This window comes from Juglans regia, chromosome 9, assembly GCF_001411555.2.
Source record: "Juglans regia cultivar Chandler chromosome 9, Walnut 2.0, whole genome shotgun sequence".
Classification (NCBI taxonomy): domain Eukaryota; kingdom Viridiplantae; phylum Streptophyta; class Magnoliopsida; order Fagales; family Juglandaceae; genus Juglans; species Juglans regia.
In genome coordinates, this window is record NC_049909.1 from 19,078,576 (window position 1) to 19,099,231 (window position 20,656).

The 20,656-nt window shown below is 32.9% G+C and overlaps 1 protein-coding gene across 2 annotated transcripts; it reads right to left on the minus strand.

The window, feature by feature from the left end:
* Positions 1-14,865: 14,865 nt before the first annotated feature.
* LOC109010125 lies at positions 14,866-18,650 on the minus strand. Of its 2 annotated transcripts, none has more exons than XM_018990844.2 (5): positions 18,495-18,650; positions 18,256-18,372; positions 17,713-18,178; positions 16,718-16,845; positions 14,866-15,635 (listed from the first exon to the last, which is right to left on the minus strand). In XM_018990844.2, the coding sequence occupies exons 2-5, from the start codon at positions 18,331-18,333 to the stop codon at positions 15,174-15,176; spliced, it is 1,134 nt and encodes a 377-aa protein (XP_018846389.1). In that variant the 5' UTR covers positions 18,334-18,372; positions 18,495-18,650; the 3' UTR covers positions 14,866-15,173. The 2 variants fall into 2 exon arrangements, with proteins under 2 accessions (XP_018846389.1, XP_035550187.1); XM_035694294.1 differs by having other exon boundaries at positions 15,424-15,583.
* Positions 18,651-20,656: the final 2,006 nt, after the last annotated feature.

Sequence of the window (20,656 nt, forward strand, 5' to 3'; positions counted from 1 at the left end):
CGCATATATATATACACACAGAGAAACAATTGGTATACACAAAATTCCAATCCTACAAATGTTGGGAACTTTCCTTCAGAAATTTCGCTTCCCATGCATCACATATGACTATATTGGACCACCTTTGAATGTGAAAGGGAATTCAAACCAAGCTCGTTAAAGTTCCATGCTACAGATATTTTGGGTGTGCACATCTTTTTCGCTTTTGCCCTTTTTCTCTGTTGTTGTTTTCTTTTCTTTTCATTATTATTATTACTATTTCAATTTACATGGTTGATGCGTTTTGCATCTTTCTTGGCGTATTTTTGCTCTAGTTCAGACTGCTCCACTCACTTGTATATATACAGATTCGTTTATTTTCACACTCTCTTTTTTTAAAGCAACTATTGGCTTTTAGTAATGCAAATGGTAGATATATCGTGAGCTTATTGCAAAAGTTTAAATTGACATGAAGATGTAGATTTAATTTTTTATATTTTTTTCACATGTGAGCCAAATTTTTATTTAATAATTAGATTAATTAGATTAAATATTTAATTAATTGAATAAAGTGTTGAGTAAAATTTTTAAAACTAAGGTCCAGTTTAGATAATGAAATGAGTTGAAATGGTTTTAAATAAAAGTTAAAAATTGAATAAAATATTATTATAGTATTATTTTTTTAATAATATTATTATTTTTAGATTCGAAAAAATTGATTTCTTTATTATATTTTGTATAAAAATTTTAAAAAATTATAATTATGAGATAAAATAAAATATTTTTATTATCCAAATTTAAAAGAAGTAGTAAATGTAATTATTTATATAATTTTACAGCACATGCCAAGATAAATTTCTAATATTTTGCGTTTGCAGCCCCTAAAATGCTGTCAATGACTGTAGTATCACCCTTACTGATTAATTTCACAATAAAAACTAAAGAGTCCCAAGTCTACAGGGTACTGATAATCCTACCCAGAAGTCCGGCATGCATTTACACATTATTGTTATTCCATGCTCATAATCATGACACGTAATTAATTAGGTGTACCGAGGAAACATGATGCTTTTAATTCCCGTACTAGTCTCCATTAATTGTGTTGTGTACACACAGCAGCACAGCTGCACAGCTTACTTGTGTTCGTTTCTCGAAACATTAACTTTGTGTAAGTAGAAATAACAAAAGGCTACCATGCCGCCCCAAACTAACTGCTCTAATATATAATTTGGTGAATTTTTATTTTATTTTATTTAATAATTAAAGAAGTAATTTTAAGGGTATTAATATTTTTTTATTTTTTAAAAATATTTAAATCTATTAAAAAATGTGAATAGAAAAAAAAAATTAAAATACAACTAGTAATAAAATTGAACGGACTAATCTAGAGAGTAGAGTAACTCGATTCGTAAAAATAAACACCTGTCCATTTTTTTTTTATATGAGAGGAGATACCATGCCGCCCATATTTGACTGTTACAGAATATCGCTGGGTAAATTTTTTATTTTATTTAATAATTAAAAAAATGATTTTAAATGTATTAATAATTTTTTTTATTTTTAAAAATATTAAAAAAATATATAAAAAAAAGTAACTACAAGTACGAAAAGCAGTGTTGCGCCTAGTAGGTCCGCTATTTTTTATTAGATAAAATGATGGATACAGTAGATATAATATATTATATTAAATTATGTTAATTTATAAATTTATTTTTTATAAAGTTATTATTTATATATATATTTAATAATAAATCAAGATGAGTGAGACGGTGAGGGTACGGTGGGCATGTGGCAGGTAACATACCATAGCATCAACACGTGAAGAAGGTGGATCGTTATCAGTCGGCCAGAACCCATCGTTGTTGCTGAAGCTCTCTTTAATTATTTATGGAATAGTAATTAATGTTTATTTTGTTCAGGCATGCTAGCAGAGAAGCTTTATTACGATGAAAAATTGATAAATATACGTCATTTTTTATAATATTTTATATAATAATATTTTAAAATAAAAATTATTTTTATAAATTAATTTGTAAAAATAATATTATTTTATCAAAATATTTTTATTTTACAATATATATTATATATCCGTGCCTGCACCCTTCTCCAAATAATTAATTAATATTACCCTTCTTTATTTTTTGTTAGCCCCATCCAACAATCATGGGTATTAATTATGGCTCGTGCTGGCAAAAACACATGTTAGCCTGCGTTGTTTTTGAATATTTTATGAATTCTATTAAAGATTTATTAGATGTCTTTGAATAATGAAATAAGTTTAAATGAATTTAAAAAAATAATAAATTTTATTAATAAATTAAGACGAGGTTCACATCTAAACATAGACTTATTTGTTTATATGCTCAATGTATATATTTTATATAGAGATTGATTTAAATTAATAAAAATAGGAAAAAATTTTCATTTTGTATCGAATAAAATGCATGTTAATGTGAAAGTTTAGGAAGATGTTGAGGACATGAAAAAGGTGGCGGTGTTGTTACCTTAATTAATCGTATACGTTTCCCGGAACTGGAAGATGATAGCTGCACGTCACGTTAGATACAACCTGTAGCAAGGGATTCGAAAACCCGACAATCCGACCAATTTACCACGTGTAAACTCCATCAAAATTGAGTTTTCGGAATTGATAGTCTAGATCCACCGACAGTACTTTCATATATTAAAATTAAATTTTTAATAATAAATTTTATTATTTTATAAAAAAAAATGGACGAGACGTACATATTTTTAAGTTATGTTTAATATTATTCTATTTGTATATTATAAATTTAGATTTAGATATAAAAATTGTTTAATTTCATCTTATTATTATAAATTTTAAAAAATTTTAAATAAAATATTATAAATAATTCAATTTTTTTAAATATTAAAATAATAATAATATTAAAAAATAATATTTTAATAATATTTTATTTAATTTTCATCAAAATTTATCTAATTATCAAAATAATAAATTAAAAAGTAATTTAATATACAATCGTGTATAAACGTTACGTAATTATTTAAAAAAAATTATTATTAAAAAATTAATTTTTTTTACATAAATAATATATTTTTTTTTTAAATATCTTTTTTTATAGATAAAATTAAATAAAAAAATAAAAAAATGAAAAGAGAATAAGAAGAAGAGTGAGAGAAAAGAGGAAAATGCTAAAAGAAGATATGGTCAAAAAGATAGGTTCCCGCGTCAGAACGCTTATTCACAACCGGAATCAACGGTCTCCGCCGAAAAACGATAAAATTTTTATTTTAGTTTGTTCAAACTTACTTTTTTAAAAGTAAAATTTAAAACTTAAAAAAATAAATACATAAAAAAAATAACAGTACGACGCGACACGTACGTCAAAGAGGATACTTTCCGGAAGAACTGGCTGGTGCCGGGTTTTTTCGGCAAGGTTCGCCGGAAATACTTGCCAGTGGCTGTCGGCGGAGATTATTTTAAGAGCTTCCCATAATACCTTCACCAGGCAAATTTGGAATTAAGGTCTTTGACAATTTTAGTGACCCCAAAGTGTTGTGTATCATTTAAACAGAGAAACGTACGTTTAGTATATCATATATTATTAAAAGATACTTGTAAAGGGTACAAATTTTAAAAACATTAAAAATAGATTAGAATAATACTAGATACAATTTTAATATGTCCAAGATCCACGCACTCTATTTTAAAAAAAATAGAATCCATCGTTAAAAAAAAAATTATATAGATCATATATTAATTCAATTTTATTAAAAAATACGCGAGACTTACACATACTAAAAATGCCAATATAATTTCTCTAAAAATTATATGATTATATGTCTGCATTTATAAATAAAGTCTTGATCCGAAAACCTGACCAAATGAGTAACAAGCTCACAAAATCCTTTAAGAAAGCAAAGGTCAATAACTTCACATACATTTTTCAAAATGGTGCATTGGTCCTATTTGGGAAGGCCTACATGGCTAAAATGAGGAAGGAAAAAGTCTTCCTTCTTAGTGGAGGTCTTGTTGGTCGATACCCCAACAGTGTCCCCTAAAATAAGAGTTACATATATAAATATATATATATATATATATACATATATATGATGTTTGCAGTTATAGAATGTGTTTGTGCATTCTTTTTTTAAAAAGTAAGTAAATATGAGATTCACGTGAAAAAATTAATTTTTTAATAGTAAACCTCACTCTTTTTTAAAAAGAGTACTCGATGCTTGCACAACTCATAACTGTATATAGCATATGTATATCTCACTTTTCTATATTTTCTATGAGTTAGATATTCTTTTTCTTTTTTTTTTTTTAGAAATGTTGGAGCATTCACATTAGCAAGGGATGATTCAAACTAATTTGACATTGAAATGTATGCTGCATCTTAATTGGTGGACAAAAAGCCCAAAGAATTCCAAATTTCAAAGGTACATATTGCTTCCTACATTTGGGGGACAGTTGCCACTTGATTAACTCAATTGAAATAAAAGAATTTAGTGGTTGCTCCACTACTGAGTACTGGCATGTGTTCTAGATGACCTTGCACGCCAAGAGTTTCTAGTTTAACAGGGTAGGTGTTAAACCTACTCTTGCACCCCAAGACATTGATCAGCATGAGTTGGACTTGTCCACTTTGGTTATTGAGTCTAAACCTACTCTCAAAGCACTCTTATATGTTACAGACTTATATTTACAAGTCGATGTGGAATTTATTAAAGTAGTTACTTACATAGTTTTATTGAGTCTAAAAATCTTTAAAAATATCCAAAAACAATATTCTAAACATCAAAATGGAAGAAATAACCCGAATGTTCTTAAAAAGAACAAATATGACATGAAAAAGTGGGATATTTTTGGTTGATGGAGGTGATTGGGCACTTTGAAATGCTCAGTTTTAAGGTCGGTAACTCATTCACCGTCGTTGGCTAGATTACTGTGGGTTGAGATTAGCCGGTGACCCTCTTTATTTTTTGGAGGCCAGCCGCAGGGCACCATTTTCAGAGTGCTTTTAGAATAGCTACTTTCACAAGTGGTGTGGTAGTTGGTAATGATATAGCCCTCTTTATATGTCTAGGTAATTAAGAATCATAGCTACTACCCATGTCATGGATTTCAGAAGGGCCTTCCACTCATTATATCGAAAGGTAGCATGTAATTTAGATTGGGATTATATCTTTTTTTCAATTGTAACGATTAAGCCAAGAAAAATGATATTTACAGTTTTAAGATGTACAAGTCTCGCGCACTCTCTTTAAAAAAAGTGGATAAAATTAGAATCTACATGAAAAAATTATTTTTTTTTAATGGTGGATCCCATTTTTTTTTCAAAATGAGTGCGCAAGACTTGCACACACTAAAATTGTATCTAGTATTATTCTTAAGCCAAACTATATATAGCGGGCTTTTTGTACTTTAAAATGAATGGAGGATTTGAAATCTCCATAAAATCACTTATAAAATCCAACTTTACTTATTAAGTAACTAATGTGAGGCTTCGCACTTATGACTATCTTTATAATCTACCTATTTTATGTGGATTATTCATATTTTTAATGTGGGACTGTAGTATTGATATTCTAAGAAGGATTTGCCATAAAACATATTCCATGACATGGTGTAGATGATGCAAGTAGGTGGTAATTAATAATGAGAAATTATACTCTTAGGCCGGTTCCCTTTACCAACACCACACACCGTGGCGTGGTGAACTCGATCTAGTCGCCACATCATGGTTTTACACTCCTCAAAGGAGGGGATTCGCACGCAGTCTTGTAGATGATAAATTTTCTCCCTCATATCCCTTCCTCCCCATTCTCTTCTCATGCAAACTCTAAACTTCTCCCTCAAATCCCTTTCTTCGCCCTCTGTTTGTCGCCCTCACTCCCATCTCTCACACTCGAGGCCGCAGTTCCTCTCCTCCCTCTCCTAACTTTTGTAGCCCTCTTACCTACACTTCTCTCTCACTTCCCACCCGTAGCCCTTTCTCTCTAAACCCAATCTATGACCCGAAGACATATACAACGAGTAATGCATCCAGATTTTGCTCAACCATGAATCTATGCCTGCGTTTTGTAATGAGCCCTCTTGTGCTGTGATTGTTTCGAAGTTGTGTCCCCTACATCACGTTAATTTGAATATTTGACATTTCAGTATGTTGTGTTTAACATTTGAGATAGAATCATCTGCAATTTGCAAATTTTGAAGTTTGGATGTGCGTTGGTTGAATGTTTGGATTTTTTTGGTTGTGTCCATAAGCTATTTGAATGATTGTTTTGGTTATGCCCTCACTTTGTGTGCGAGTGCGCATGCGTGCGCGTTCGTTCTGGGATGGGATGATTTGGGATATTGAGGAGGGCTGAATAAAACGCACATTTTGAAAAAATAATTAAAATAAATCCACTTCACCGAGTGTGGGGTGTTGAGAAAACAAGGGCCTAAGAGTAGAATTACTCATTAATAATTGGACAAGAATAGAATCAAACTTTGCACTGCCCTACCCATCTACCATTGTGCATTGCTTTTTTTATCCTCTCAAAATTTCTTTAGAAACTAAAAAGAAGATGGAACCTTGTCCTCCACTTGTCCTTGGACTAGGTACCAAAAAATCAACATTTTTTAGCAAATAAAATAAAAATAAAACTCACCTTTCGTAAGTCCTTGCATGCACATAATAGGATGTAAATTTTTTTTTCATTAATCGTTATTTTTCATCCCATACTTTATATTTTATGAAAAATATTTATACATATTATGAAAAATAACTGATTTTATAAAAAATTATAAATATAAGATATGTGATGTCAATAGTTATTGATTTGTAGGAAAACTTTAATATAATAGTTTGGTCCTTTTAAAGCAAAGATAATGGCTTGCGCAATATATGATCCTCTCACCATAATTGTGTGGCTTTGTGCTAGGGCCCTAGCCCTAGCTAGGCATCTTAAATATCTGCATGCAATACGGAAAAGAGAACCTTTGCCGATAGCGGGCTACAAACTGCAGAAGCTTCAACCATATTAAAAGCTAAAGAAAAATAATAATAATAATAATAATAATAATAATAATAATAATAATAATAATAATAAAAGTTGCGTGGTTCGATCTTGATGCGTGTTCTAGCAAACTGCAACTTTTGGAAGCTAGACGGAGATAGACTGATATGAGGCACGTGACCCCATTTGGATCTTATATGATATGAGCACGTCCCCCTTCTTGAGAATGAGAGACATTAATCACTTTAATGGCATGGGAGTGATGGGGGTCACCCTCATCCCCTCCCTCCCTCCCTCCCTCTATTGCCTTCTCTGAACTTCATCAAACATCTCTCCGAATGGTATTAGGTATTATTAGGATTTGCCTACGAACATGTTCCTATCATACACCATCATATGTGAAATCCCAAATACAAAACTAGTTAATATGATTGACAAATGTTTTATTCATAAATAAATCTTACAAAAGTAAATTTATAAACTGATGTGATTTAAAGTGATCTGATAGATTGTAATATTATTTTTTCTGTAAAATTATTATATAAAATTATGTCAATTTGTAAATTTGATTTTATGAGATCTCTTTTAAAGAAACAACACTTCCTTGTAGAAGAATATTGTTAACAAAAGAAAGAATAAGATAATCTTAATTAAGAGAAAGACACTTAGAGGGAATACAAATAATATGGCTAGAGAGTAATTAGGGACTAGGGAGGAAACTATAAGGGACTATTTGGATACTTGGAATATCTTAATATATCTAATAAAATAGTTTGAGTTAAAATATTTTATTAGATTTTGAAAAATGAGAGAAAAAAAATTGAATAAAAATATTAAAAAATTGTTTGAATGTAATTTTCTAATATAATTTCTATTTTAAAATTTAAAAAAGTAGTATTATTTTTTGTTTTGTTTGAAAGTTTAAGAAAATTGTAATGTGTAGGTAATGTTAGATGAAAAAATTAAAAATTTGAAATTGAAGAATGCTTTATATGTGAGTGATATTTGAAAAAAAAAAAGAGTAGTGCTACTCTACCGGCCGAGTAGCACCGCTCGTTGTTACCGGTAGTTGCAAAAGTATTTTTTTTTATTCACATTTTTAATGTATTTAAATATTTTTAAAAAATTAAAAATAATATATCAATACACTTAAAATTATTTTAAACCGAACAGCACATTTGAGACGGCAAAGTAGCATTTTTCAAAAAAATACTGTTTAAAATTATCTGATAATACTTGAGAACGGTATTCAAAAAGGGCCCCAAGCGGGATACATAAAAGAAGTAAATAGTAAATACCTTGAAAGATTTGGCATATATCACCTCCTCAATTGAGTAATTTTGTCCTTATCCCACATGTACACTGATATATCCCCCAACCAATCTGTGCATTGCTAAAACGTACCCAACTCAGTAATCCACTTTTTTCCTTTGTTTACTTGTGCCTTAATTACATGAATTAAAACCAACCTTATGGGCAACTGAAGAGGTATTATATATTATTAGTTGAATAGAGCTATGACTGATAGATATCCAATTAAAAGAATCATGTCCAGGAAAAACTGATGAAAAAGCAAATTAAAGCTTTCCACTTTAGTACTTTGTTTTTGAAGTGGACTTTTACAACTCAGCGCAAATCAAGCAAGATTCATGAATATATATGCATATAAAGCTAGGGATGATCGAGCCAATCAAGGAGAGAAATATGGTACTGCGGAGGACTATATTATCTCTTTATTTTTGGTATTATCTCTTCTCCAGGCCAATGCATGCCAGATACGACTTTATAAATCAAGGACTCTCGACCAGTACCACCTGCTCCAACTCATTGTTTGTCATTTATATATCTTCCCATTATTTGCACCAGATACGTACGTTGCGTACTGCAAAATTGTTGTCTATGCCTCCCTCCACTTCATTATATCTTAAAGCGAGCTTTCGTGCACGATTTAATTTGGCTTCTTAATTAGTTTGTAATGAGGTTGTTTGGACCGCAATTGCATGCTTGATTAGCGGTAGTACTACGCTATATACTTCTATATATTGGTGATATATATATATATATATAGTAATGAAAATTATATTTTAATTAAGTCGATCGGAATTCAAGATGCCGCACCATCTACATTGCTAATATGACAAGATTTAATTTGTAAGAGCGTCTACAAATATGCATATGTAAAATATCCTCTTTTGTATAACCACTTTGTCATTCAAGCAAAATTTCTATATTGGCTTATGCATATTTATTATTAATTTTTTGCTAAAATCAATTTTTTTTATATATATTTTACAATTAGCATCCACTATATACATTTGACATTAATAATACAAATGTAATAATAAAAAATATAATTTTTTTATATATTATATTAAAAATATAATAAAATGAAAAAAATATATATAATATATTATAATAATAAAATAAATGTGCATGTGAAGGTTTTGTTGTGTTGTTAAAAGAGAGAGAAAATAAAATGATTGTGAGAGAGAGAGAGAGAGTGGGTGGAGAGATAAATAATGATTAAAATATATTTTGAAGAGTGAATAGTAGTTATCCAAATTTAGATAAGTATTGTTCATAACTAGCTAAATATTTGAATATGCATAAGCCAATATAAAAGATTTTAGGATTATATTATACAAATATGACTTTTCATATACATATGTATAGACCAATATAGATGCTCTAAGAACTCTAATTTGCGACAAACTTATTTAGTTTAAATAATGTTAATACTCAACATCAATCCACGATATGTCGAAAGCCATTGTCACCATGAATCATTGAGCATCTTCAATAGATTAGTCAAAGTTAAATGATAATTTTGATGAATGTAAAATAAATTTGATTTTTGGCTATTCAATTTATATAAATCTCTACATTAGAATAACTATTTTTTCATTATATAACAATAAAATAATGTAAGATGAATTTGGTTTTGATTATTCACATCAAATCTCTACATTGGATTATCTATTTATTCATTATATAGTAATGAGTAACTAATAATTTAAAAAATATTTAATTTTTTAATTATTAAATTTTTAATTTGATTATATTTTACTATTCTACCTATTATATATTAATTAATAATCATATTCTAATTAAATTAATATATCAATTGTAATAAAATATGTGATAGAAAGAAAGGAATAGAAAAATAATTGATAAAATATATATTTGATGTATGTACAGTAACCTTTAAATTTGAAATTTTTTTTGAAAGTCACTGTAACTAGATTCCAAATAACTAATCCATTGTGAGTATATTTTGCTCTCTAATAGCTAAATACTCAATGAATTTAGTTTTTAGCTAATTTATTGAGAATGCTCTAATAAGCTCTTTTTAGTAAAAATGATTTGCCAAAAACTTTTTACTGCAACATATATGATGATTAGAAATATTGCAGTATATATCATGATCCAATACTCACGCGTAGGCACTGCCTACGTAGTGGTGGCTATTTTTATCCATACGTGAGCTGGGTGCTCCTGCCGTTAGGGCTCAAGATGCCGACGCTTGCGGTGGGCGTGACGTCCAGGGTCACATTGGCGCTTGTGGTTCTGTAGTTTAGTTGTTAGTTAGTAGTTGTTTAGTTGTTAATGGGTTTTATTTATAGTTTTTTTGGTTTATTTTAGTTTTTAATAAAATAGAAATAGGCTATTGGATTTAGTGTCCATAGCAGTACTCCATACTTTTCTTCTCTGGAAGGATAGAGGGGGACTTCAAGTTTTGTTTTATAGAGTGATTTTTCTGTTATGAGAGAGTTTGTTGAGAAGTTAAGACAATGTCTGTTACAAAGAAATTTATGTGTGAATAAGTCCCAGAGCTGATGCGTAGTTTGACTTATAGTCTAGATTTTTTTTATGTATTGATAAGTCATAGTTGTACTTCGATTCATTAATAAATGAGTATGTTTCCATAAAAAAAAAAAAAAAAATACTCGATGATCTGTCACTTCCATATTTGCCGACTAAAACAAAGTTGTATTTAATTCATTGCTGTCGTGTTGGTTGTCTGTAACTAATGTGGGCTACAAACACATGCACTTAGTGAAATTACCCCACCATGCGCTCATGAAGATCATCAAGATAAAAGATTATTTCCGTTCATATATACTTCATACGCTCGCTGATTAACCAACTTATATGCATGCAGCACCTTGTGAGATTTTTTATGTAATTCAGCGGGGCATTATTTAACCCCAAAATGGTGAACTTTCATCATTATACTCGTACACAAACATAATAACTGCGAACACAAAAGAAAGATCAAGGCTATCATCTACCCTATATTTCGGAAAAAAATGGAAGGGCGCGGCGTGCTAGAACATATGAATATTTGTTATTAATGATGATCAGTAAAGGGGCACACACATTGAGGCCCCACAAGAATGAGATGTCCCAAATTTCCTAGTACTCGTTCACATGCAAGGTGAGTCCGTATGAAATAAAGATTCATTTACGATAATTTATGACAAAATTATAAAGAGTCCCGCTTTTAAGCAGTCTGACTATTTTTTATAGACAATCAATCTTCCTATTATGAGTTGTCACATCAGAAATTACACAAAATAGTAAACAGATGCAACCATGCACAATCATAAACCTAAGTCACCGGAGCCCCTCCCTCTCGAAACTCATCTCATCATCGCAATTTTTGTTTCATCTCTTCCATCTCTTTACTCTGCCGCCCAAGAGCCTTGGAAGTTCCACCGCCACCATCTCAGTTTGAAGCTGATAGATTTAAACCCATAGCTGCGAAATTGAGAGAACCCTTCCAATGCAAAACAACTTCCAATGATTGCTGCTCCGTGAACGATAGCACCAAGTGTGAAACGTTCAAACGTCGCCGATACCACAGTTGCGATGACCGGTTTGCAGGCGGGATGCTCAGACCCTATTTGCTTCCTTAGGTTGGCGTTGATTCCCGACCAAGCCACCATCAATGCAATCCATGCCAATTGGGAGCACCTTCGCCAATTGCACGAAGCCGCACTAGATTCATACAATAATTTTTTCTTTCTCTTTTCCCCTGCTTATTTACCAGTAAAGCATCAAGGAAAAATAATAGAAATGAAAAATTTTGATCTTTGTGACAAATTGGTCGTATTTCAAGTTATTCCATTAATCCATTAATTTTTTTCATTAGCGATTGTAATGAACCAACTTTGGACATTAATCATTAATTTTTCTTTATTTTTTGGGAATAATTTAATTTTTCGCGCAAGGGGTCCAGAAAGTTTCAACTCCTACTGGGGGTTCATCAACACCATTAGGAGGGAATGATTTTTACAATTTTACAAAAAATACAACTTCAAATGCGAGGGCTCAAAAGAACACCTACCTTAATCAAAATCTCCTATGCCCTAATTGCCATGAGCCAATTTTTTGCAGTAGAAACAACTCCGCCTCCTTCAAATAGCTCTAAACCATCCACCTCATGGAATTCTATTAAAAAGCAGCAAAACTCCAATCATCAATCAACTGGTAAAAACACGATTAACTCGAGAAATAAGTATGACCCATCACCAAATGTTAGAGCAAGAGGGGAAAAATTATTTCTTCTTTCGTGCGAGAGGGGCGAAGTGGATGACCTAGGGATTGACTGTCGGTCACACCATCACCAAATTGTGAAGCCTACATGGCAATCAACTATTGGGGGTTGTTATTTGTGGGTAATTAGCCCAATCAATCCTAAGGTTTTCTCAATTATAAATATATTGTGGAAAGATAAAATACCATAACCCATAATATTTGGGCTCAGCCCACTAGACCACCACTAGAGACGAGAGGAAATAAGAAAGAGACAAGAGAGACATGAGAGCATACAAGTGTCATAGAGGTTAAAGGGAAAGAATGAAGAGAATGGAAGTAGACACAGGCAAAGGAGACCAGCCACCTCATGACAGGCTGGCATGTGCAGTGAAGGGTCAGACACGCAACTACCAACAGTTGCAGAAAGATGATCATACAACTTCTTAGGAAGATTGACACTCTCTCTTAATCAGATCTTATTCTCAGCAACCTCTCGAGAAAGACAACGTCTCAAACAGAAAGATTTCTAACTTTCTTTGTATAGTGTGATATAAGAAACAATGAGTGACTGTAAACAAATATATTATAATAGAGACTCATCTCCCCAAACCCTCGTGGACGTAGGCATGTTGCCGAACCACGTAAATCTTGGTGTTAATCTTTCTTTACTTTTTCTATACTTATTTTTCATTCACCGCCATAGGCGTAGGCACTGTCACAGTATAGCCGCACCAGAATACTGTCGGGGACTTCAAAAAACACCCAAACAACTCAGTGGGCCGGAAATAAATATTTCTTTCCTTCTGGCCTGTTGTGCGATTTTTACAATATTAACCGTTATTGCTTAATTCTACGAAACACGACATCAACATGTATTGCAACTAAAAAGTTGGTGGCATATCTTGCGTCGGCGGGAGCTTGGACCGTAAAACAGTGTTCATTTGTTTGCAAATCACAGCCGTCAATGCCTCTCTAACAACGGTGATTCAGCGGCCAATCATAAATGCCAGGACATCGGGACACTTCTCTCGGGGCCCACCATGTGGTGGTTCCGGACATGTACATCTATCTCATCCCGCCCAAAAAATGGGGAGCTGCACCACTGCACGTTCTGCGTATGACCGTACGTGGTCCGGTAGGGAGGAAACGCGTGGTGGACTTGATGCTACGCTTCACATGCACGTAATCGGCCACCATGGTATTCGGCCGTAAACCGATAAATTAGACAGTAACGAATATAAAAAAGTAACCTTAAAAGAAAATGGACAAGAAAGGGGAATAGAAGGAGAGTCAGGAAGGGACGTGGTCCTGAATGCTGTTTTTTGTTCGGCATGCACGTTGGCATCCTCGGACGCGTTACACGCACGCACGAAACCCAATAAAACAAAGAGGTCGGCAGCTTTCTTTCATGTTTTCACCTAAACATTATTATTATTATTTTACTTCGCTTGGGTCCAGTTTGATAGGGACATATTTCACATCTCAATATGCATATATCATATAAATAACGGAGAGGTAATTCATGTGTGTGGAATCCAGTCGAATCCCATATGCAAACAACAACCGATAATACAATTAATTATCTAATTTGTCTTAATCTATAGTCTTTGAACATGCGTTAAAGGTTTAAAGCCATTGATTCTCGCTCATTGCAAAGTTACGACAGAGAGTAGAAACCACAAAAGACTATATTAAAACCTCGAATGTATATTTCAGTTGCTAATACTAATAGTCATCGACAAAAAGTGAAAGGAGACGGTGGTGGTTGGCAATGGCCAAAGAAAACCATATTCAGTGGCCTCGTTTGTTTTTGCAAATGCAAATGAGATGAATTAAGATAAAAATTGAAAGTTAAATAAAATATTATTAAAATATTTTTTTTATTTTGAGATTTGATAAAGTTGAATTTTTTATTTTATTTTATATAAAAATTTAAGAAAGTTGTAATGATTAAATTAGATTAATTGAGTTAAAAAATTTCCTGAAAACAAACGAGGTAGACTTCCAGGTTCCCATCAATCCTTGTCCCTTGATCAACTATAATGGGCTACTTGCAAATATAAACGATGAACAAAGCTGGGTCAAGATGTTGTGGTACATGTTTGTTGTGATGAATTCCAGGCCAGGCCCAACCCAATCAACTCCCCAGATCAGATCAGCATGAGGACAAAACACAAATCCTAGTTGAAATTCTAGACCAGGGTCTTAACAAGTTATTGAACTTCCTCTCCCAAGAAAAAACGTCCAGTTACTCACAACGCAAACATCAGCTACATGGATTCTCTTCAAACTAAACGGGGATTTAAATATCTGCAGGCCGGTGTTCTTGTAGAAGAGGTTTTAGGATTTAAAGTATACAACAATTGTCATACCGAGCTTCATATAGATAGAATTGGGGCATAGAGCATACTAAAATGCAAATCAGAAGCTGGACGTGTAAAGTATCAATAGGAAAATGGCCAGAAGGCTAATGGGTGTAATCCCATAAAGCATACCATAAACAAGCAAATTAAGTATATGAACTTTCCTTAAGAGTTCTTTTTCCGCCGGGGAAAGTGAAAAAATCAATAGGCTTGAAGGAAGTGCATATTATAGGAACAAAATTTACCTATCACACTCTTCCCCGTTTCTCCCATTCTAGTGTTATGTCAACACTGATGCAACTAATCTCTCCAACCTTCTTTGTTCAATCGACGTGAAGCCAGGCCTTTGGCTGAGAGGCTTGGAGTATGGGGCATTGGTAGTGTCCTTGGTGCCTCCTCATCATTCCAGCCATCACCCCAACTGTTATCCCAACCTTTGATAGAGTCTGCCTCTGATTTTTCCACAAAGGAAACTGGAAGCTCCATTTCTATATTTTGATATTTGGAGCCATTTCCTGAAAAATGCCTCCGCTTGAAGCTGATGCACGTCCAAGCTGATACCAGTATCAGTAATGAAGCAAATAAGACTAGTGCAGCGGTAGGGCTTCGTTTCATGAAGCTTATAAATGCAAGCTTAGGGGTATTGCCAAACCCCTGGGAATTGTGTGCAATCAGATCCCTAAAATCAAGGCTGCAATTGCCACTTCCTGCTGTTAAGATGATCAAACTGTCAGTTCCTCCTTCTATGATAGAAACCTTTACCTGCACAATTTAGGTATCGATACTTATCAAAAAAAATTTAGGTATCGAGTCACAACTCTACAAGTCTCTTAAGTATTTCTTCACATGGAAAACCAAGCAAAAAAGCCAAGCAAGCTTGTCAATTCTTCTGAGTGAATTCATTTTCCGACTTAAAATGCAATGCTCTGTGAGAAAAGCCATAACCATCAATACTGTCAATGCTATATGTAAACATCTTTATATGAGAAATGCAAGCCGCAAGTATGACAATTCATGCCAATGTGTATGCCTCCAAAATTCATATCTGAAATTTCAAGAATTTACATGGGGCAATGAACATAAAGGTTTCAAGAGCCCTGTCTTAAATGCACCCTATGGCTATGGAAAAATGTAAGGACGAGATGATTAATTCTTAACTAAGTAGGTCCATTCTCAATTAAGGATAAATTAATAATATTTTGATGTAGGTATTTGAATCCCAGATCATTGTGGAGCAGGTGCTGCATCCAGAACATAGACTGAAACAATTCAGTATAACAACTTTATGTACATTTCATCAAGAGCTGATAAGGAACATAACTTTTCAGTCTTACTAGATATTCTAAGAAGACAATATAAACATATTCTTGCATAAACTTCTCTACCGTGATTCTTAGCAGATAATCCCAGTTTAGGTTCAATAGTAGTATCTTCCTTGAAGCGAATGGGGGCAACACATTAAAAAAATCCAATATCACATCCCATAACACCAGAGGCTATTGAGTGTCATCAAGAAGGGAAAGGGAGGGGGGAATAAAGAAAGGAGTCAGATTATATGTGTCTACTTCAATTGAAACAAGGAGATAAACTGAATTGGATTCAGACATTTTCGATGCAACACAGATTGATGTAGTGCCACAAATTCATATGGTAATGAGGGAAAACTAAGAACAGAAGAGATGAAGGGAATAATTTATAATTTATGTTGGAGATAAGAACTCCACACCTCAGTAGGAATAACAATCTGCCAGTTGTTAAGAATGGATTACGCAGCAAGAACTCCAAATAAATAACACAAAGCCTCATCCCAAAAACAAGGAACAGTTAGTATTTTGGAAAGATACCTTTTTGTGTCCTTTCTCTTGAATTTGAACTTTTCTTTCCTCTAGCAGGACAAAATCAGGAGCAGAGATAGTAGCAACAAGGGGGCCTTTTCCTTTGTTCTGAATTAAAAGTAACAGATCTGGAGATTCTGAAGAATTTCCAACCACCATTACATTCAAAAAGGTAAACATCAATTCCAATAAATACAAGGTTAAAGGAATTCCAACATATTTGAGCCTGTCAGACAAGCAATAATATATATGATCAATGTTTTGAAAACATAAGACATTCAATGATCCTGCATTTTACATAAATGCTACTATAACTCAGACCAACTCAGATTTAGATGGATCTACTAATTTAAAAGTGATCCATGAACAAGCCCTCAACCAAGGATCCATTCTCCTATTCCTTGCCAATTGACTGGTACATTTTGTCATTTATTGCAGAACAGAGAGTCCAGACTAGAAGTTAACTGCATCTGACTGCCAAACCCTGTTTCCCATAATGGACAATTATCTGAAATGAAATGTTAAAATAGAGATGGATTTTACAGTCCAGAGGTAATGACCAATTATGTAATTGAAAAACTAGATATCTTCACCGTGTTTAAAAAGTGATCATGGATTCTCCAAACCCATGTTGTTTTTTACAGTAAAGTAAACAAGGAAGGCAATTCTCACAGGTTACATCCTCAATCTACAGCTCAAAACCATAGAAGAATATTTCCTCCTTCATTATCACTTTTTTTTTTTTGCCAAATGCTTTCTAATAGCTGGAATCTTGCCAATTCATTAGGAAAGAAAACAATTTGACATAAAAAAAAACTTGTTTAAAGCTGCTGCTTAACAACAACAACAACAAAAAAAACAAAAAGCCCTGCTAATGGAGTTGGCTTCAAATGTATGTGTGGATAACATCAAATGTCACAATCAAACAACTAAGACGAGCAAGATTACCAAATGCCAATTAACAGGGAGAAAAACAATCTCAGTTACACAGTGTCAATGCTTACCATCCCCTGGAACTCTCAAACATGCAACCAACTTGTGATCCTCGTCCGTGCACCTATTCGATATATCACATTCTTCACCCCGAGAACCCTCATTCCTCCCTGACGTGGAAGAGACCACACCCCCTTCGTTGCCCACCTTCCTAGCCACATCCTTGGATTCAATGTCTTTTTCATTATCGCCCTCCTTCACTTTTGATTCCTCACTCGCCCTGCCCTCGCCCTTTTGCACATCATCAGCTTTGCTCGACGATGATTGCCCGCTTGAATTCCTCCCATCCTTCCCCTTCTCAACAACAAGACCCTTCTTTGATCCATCCACTTCGTTTCCACTATTTTTTACCTTGCCAAATTTAGTAGAATTCAAAACCAAGCTCGATCTACCTGTATTCTCGTTTGAAGCATCCGTTTCATTCCAGAGAAGAGCAATTCCGGGGTCCAAACCAGTGTGTGCACTTGCATTCACCATCTATATTCAAAATGCATAATCAAAAAAACACTTCACAACTTAAAAAATGAATGAATTTCCTTTTCTCCATTGTTTACCTTCAAATCGGCACGAGAGCAATCAACGACAGGTAGTAACACGAAGAGGCCCACCAAAAGAACAAACTTTGACTCCATGTTCCAATCAAACCCACTTGTTTGAATTACAAAAAGGCCCTATTTTCATGGAGATGAAGGTAAAAGCTAAAAGACAAGATTTGTCGAATGGGGAGAAAACAAAACAAATATGTGTAGATGAATTGAAGAGAGACCCAACTTCCAAGTGTGAGATTCCTGACCTGGAACACGAAAAAGCTTCTGCACGCATTTTTCCCATGCGCTTACCACTAATCGAACAAGCTCCGCCTCTAACCGAGCTATGTCGAGCTGGTGCTAGAACAGTCTGGGACCAAACATGCCCGGGAGAAGACCGACCGAGTTCCAGAGAGTCAAAAACCCAAAATCCTGGATTATTTATTGCCATCACCACGAATACCGTTTCGTTTAGGTCGGGATCAAACGAAACGTTTTGTTTCGTTAAGCCTCGCAATAGTACTAGTAAATCAAGAAAAATAAAGTTTGATCCTAAAGTAATATGAAGATTATGAAAAGAATAATAAAATAAGAAATAATTAATAATTAGGATATTGTGAAATTATATTATAAAATGAATGATTGTTTAACAAATTGAAACATAATTTTATTTCTTAAAAAAAACGATTGAATTGAAAAATAGCAGTCCAACTGCATTTGCCATTTGCAAGTAATTTGCTCTTTTTTGAAGTAAAAAAAGTCGTCAAATCAAACAATTTGTTAGGCCTACTACTAATTTCTTATCTATTAGTGGTAGAATCTAGATGACGTGAATTAAAACAGCATATGGCAAGAGTCAAGACGGGGACCCAAGCAAGGTATATGCATAGCCCATTTGAATGGCATAAAATAAAGGAAAATGATTCACTTCCCGCAATTATTCACTTTCGGACTACTGCTGGTAGCTTCCGCTTTCATTTTTATTTTTATTTTTAATTTTTTTTACTTAGTAATTAAGGATATTTTTTAATAATATTGTGATGTTTTTATTTTTTTTTAATATTTAAAAGTATTAAAAATACATATATAAAAAAACAAAAAAAAAACTCCTATGACTAACCGAAGCTCTCAGGAAGCTACGAGCGGTGGCTATAGAGCCACCTTAAAACAAATTATTTTCATTTAATAAAGCCACATGCTTGCAAAGTACTACATCCAAAATGAATAATGTTATATACAAATCTTAAATAGATAAGTTTCATACAAATCTTTTGTAAAAATACGAGTCATACTAATAAAGAATAAATTTTTTTACACTTTTTAAGATAGAGTGTACTTTTTTACAAAAGCTTTTATAGGACTTGTCTACGTGGCTCTCATATATTTATAGTTTTGCATTAATTTTAATATCTGTTCAATTAAATTATTATTTCTTATAAAATACAAAACAGAACGTGAAAGCATGGAAATATGCCTTGAAAGGCCAGGAAATGGAGCTATAAAGTAAAATTGGGTTGTAAAGGTTCGAAAATGGGCCTTAAAAATGGCCCAAACGATTCAGCCTTGTCAAGTGTGCGGAGACCGGACAACTGAGCTCCCCCACCCACCTGCTTACCCAGTCGGACCGAAAAGGAATGTCAAGTTAAAAATTTAATAAATAACTAGTTTCTCTAAAATAAATCTACTGTTAAAATTAGTGCAATGTTAAGCCTACCAAAGTCCTATATTAAAGTCTACTGTACTAAGAAGAAGGAAAAAAAAGCAAAGGGAGAAAGAGAAGGCTTGACAATGACAAGACTTGATTGGATATAAATGAAAGATGTAACATAAAAGAGTACTGCTATGGGTCAATTTGGGATCTAAAAAGTGTCCAGTATTTTTTTTTTCTTCTTTTATTTATGTATTTTTTTAATTATTATAAATATTTTTTAAAAAAATAAAAAATTCACAACATTATTAAAAAATATTTTTTTAATCATTCGATAAAAAAAAATTTCATTTGAGATATTTTTTGGATCTCGAATTCGGGATCCAAAGCATTTCTCAACATAAAACTGGATGACAAAATGTAAAATAAGATAAATGGATTTGAAAATAGAAGAGCTGCAACAAAGATAAGAACATATAAAGAGAAGAAATGAGTCAAAGAATTCTTAGATGATTTTTCCTAAAGAGCTCGATTGAAATGTTATTGAGAGCTTAATGGGATGGAGAGCTTATCATTAAATTTTACATCTGATGATGTTTTAAAAATTGCACAACAGGTTAAAAAGGGAGAAAGAGTCATTTTCAGCCCACTAAGGCGACTTGGGCCTCAATTGGTGTTGTTAGAAGTTCCCGGTAGTGTGCTAGTGCAACCGTACAATGTCGGTGCGTACGTTTATAGCGATGAAATACGTAAAGAAAATAAGAGAAGATGAACACATGA